Source organism: Penaeus monodon, chromosome 24, assembly GCF_015228065.2.
Source record: "Penaeus monodon isolate SGIC_2016 chromosome 24, NSTDA_Pmon_1, whole genome shotgun sequence".
Lineage (NCBI taxonomy): Eukaryota > Metazoa > Arthropoda > Malacostraca > Decapoda > Penaeidae > Penaeus > Penaeus monodon.
Genome location: NC_051409.1, coordinates 35,811,684 through 35,813,590, shown reverse-complemented (window position 1 = coordinate 35,813,590; position 1,907 = coordinate 35,811,684). Strand labels below are relative to the sequence as shown.

General features: G+C 37.0%; 1 protein-coding gene and 1 pseudogene across 1 annotated transcript in view; both read right to left on the bottom strand.

Moving 5' to 3' along the window:
- LOC119588961 (dynein intermediate chain 2, ciliary-like) overlaps window positions 1-279 on the bottom strand; it is a 5,936-nt gene extending 5,657 nt beyond the window's left edge. Inside the window, exon 1 of the mRNA XM_037937567.1 lies at window positions 273-279. Within this exon, the coding sequence (XP_037793495.1) occupies window positions 273-279 (7 nt within the window). The remainder of the gene's footprint in view (window positions 1-272) is intronic.
- Window positions 280-1,669: 1,390 nt separating this feature from the next.
- The window catches only part of LOC119588959, a 58,988-nt pseudogene continuing 58,750 nt past the window's right edge, over window positions 1,670-1,907 (bottom strand).

Sequence of the window (1,907 nt, the reverse complement as noted above, 5' to 3'; positions counted from 1 at the left end):
GGGGTGGAGGAAGAAGGGGTGTGGTACATGAAGATGTTAAGGACTGTGCCTTATTGCCTCCCTTACAGCCATGGAATAGTGTATAATGTATCAACACGGTAGTGTTTTGTCGTTCAGACATGGCGTGATAAAGCGTTGACCATAGACCTGGTATCTGCCATGACGTAATTCGACATAATCTACTGTTGTATTTTTCATTTATGTTAACAGTTTGTTTTGACAAAATTCAGTCAAGCAGGGAAAGAAATCGGAGTAAATGAAATAAACTATACCTCTCATTGTGACCATCTCCCTGCATGTCCCTAACTCTGTCACTCTCCCTTTTATCGGACAAAGGTTTTTTGCGCTCTTTGCGTAATACTCATGGTAATTTACTTGTTACATATTAGAAATGTTCTATCAATGCAAGGCGTGCAAGAGAGATCACCTGATCGTGGCTGATGGCTGGTCCCGAGATGACCATCATGCTGCCTCAGGCGAGTCATTTAGTCGATTAGTTCTTAGCCGGAAAAGGTGGTGAGGGGACTGAAATGTACACACATTTTCTAACAATGAGTATAATATATGGTATAGACAGTAATTTTATATTTCCATCCTATATAGATGCTACCCTCTGTGGATGGATGAAAGAACTACTGTATTGCTCTTTGTCAGCATTTTGTATCTGCCTTGTGACCTTTGCAGAATATTTGTTGTGTAGCCAGAGTATGACAGAAATGGTAAAATTGTATTTTTGATTTAGTTTTCTTTATACATTCTGAGGCAAAGTTTATAGAGAGAATGCTTGACTGGATCTTGTGTAACTATCGATTAGTAAATAAAACCTATGGGTATTTGTTGCACATTTATTGTTCAAAACATAATTATGAAAAGTTTGAGATTATAAAAGGGTAATTTTTTCAGCGGCTTTTAACGGTGACGTCCTTTTCCTATCAGTTTTATTTGATATAGCTTAACCATTAAAAAAAAAAATGGAATATTTTGTTTTATATTTCTCTATTTGTATATTTTGGCTTTTTTGGCAGTTGGATCTTTTCATTACTTCATTATGTCATCTAACCAAAACACCATTGTCTGGCGTTTCAACATAGTGTGGTGTCGACACTGAGATATGCCACTGAATAATAGGAAGACAAAAACAATGATTGTTGTAGATTGACGACCCTTTTTTTCTTCTCATCATGATCTGTTACTCAATGAAAATGCATTTCAAATGTTGGCATACTGGAGGGAAGATCCTAGAAGTAAAGTCTGACACAAAGTTGGCATTCTAAGCCACGCCAGGGCATTTGTTGGTTGTTGCAAAAAGGAAACTGGGAGTTGTGTGGCAGACGTTTACATATACCATTATTTCTGCATCGAGTGTTAGATATTTTTTTCTTCAACTATGTGGGATCAGTTGCTGCTTGCCATCAAGCTTTATTTGATGGAATTGCCAGATTACGGGGTAGTTGTTAAGTGTATGTATCAGCTAGGAATATTTTTATTTCTTATTTCCGGAGAGCAAAGTAGATAAATAAGAATAACAAGAGTACTCTAAGTTGTATGTATGAGACTCGTGTGTTGAATATAACAAGTTAATTAAGGAAAGTTACTATGAAAGGAATAAAGTTTACTACACAGTACGTGAAAACAATCACTTGGTTGACTGTAACATATGGTACCCATGTCAATTAGAACAGTTTGTATTGAGGAACAAAGCTACAGTGATGTGGACTCGAGGATATTTCCTGAACTTGTACACGGTTAAATGTACTGAATATTCATGAATGTTTTCCTGTACGTGAAGGCTTGAATTTGACAGAGGGCCACTTGGGGCATGAAGTAAGGGTGAGCGTTCTGACCCTTGGCAAATTATATGACAATTTGTGGCTTTGTCAAAATTGAACTTCACCCATATACCATGC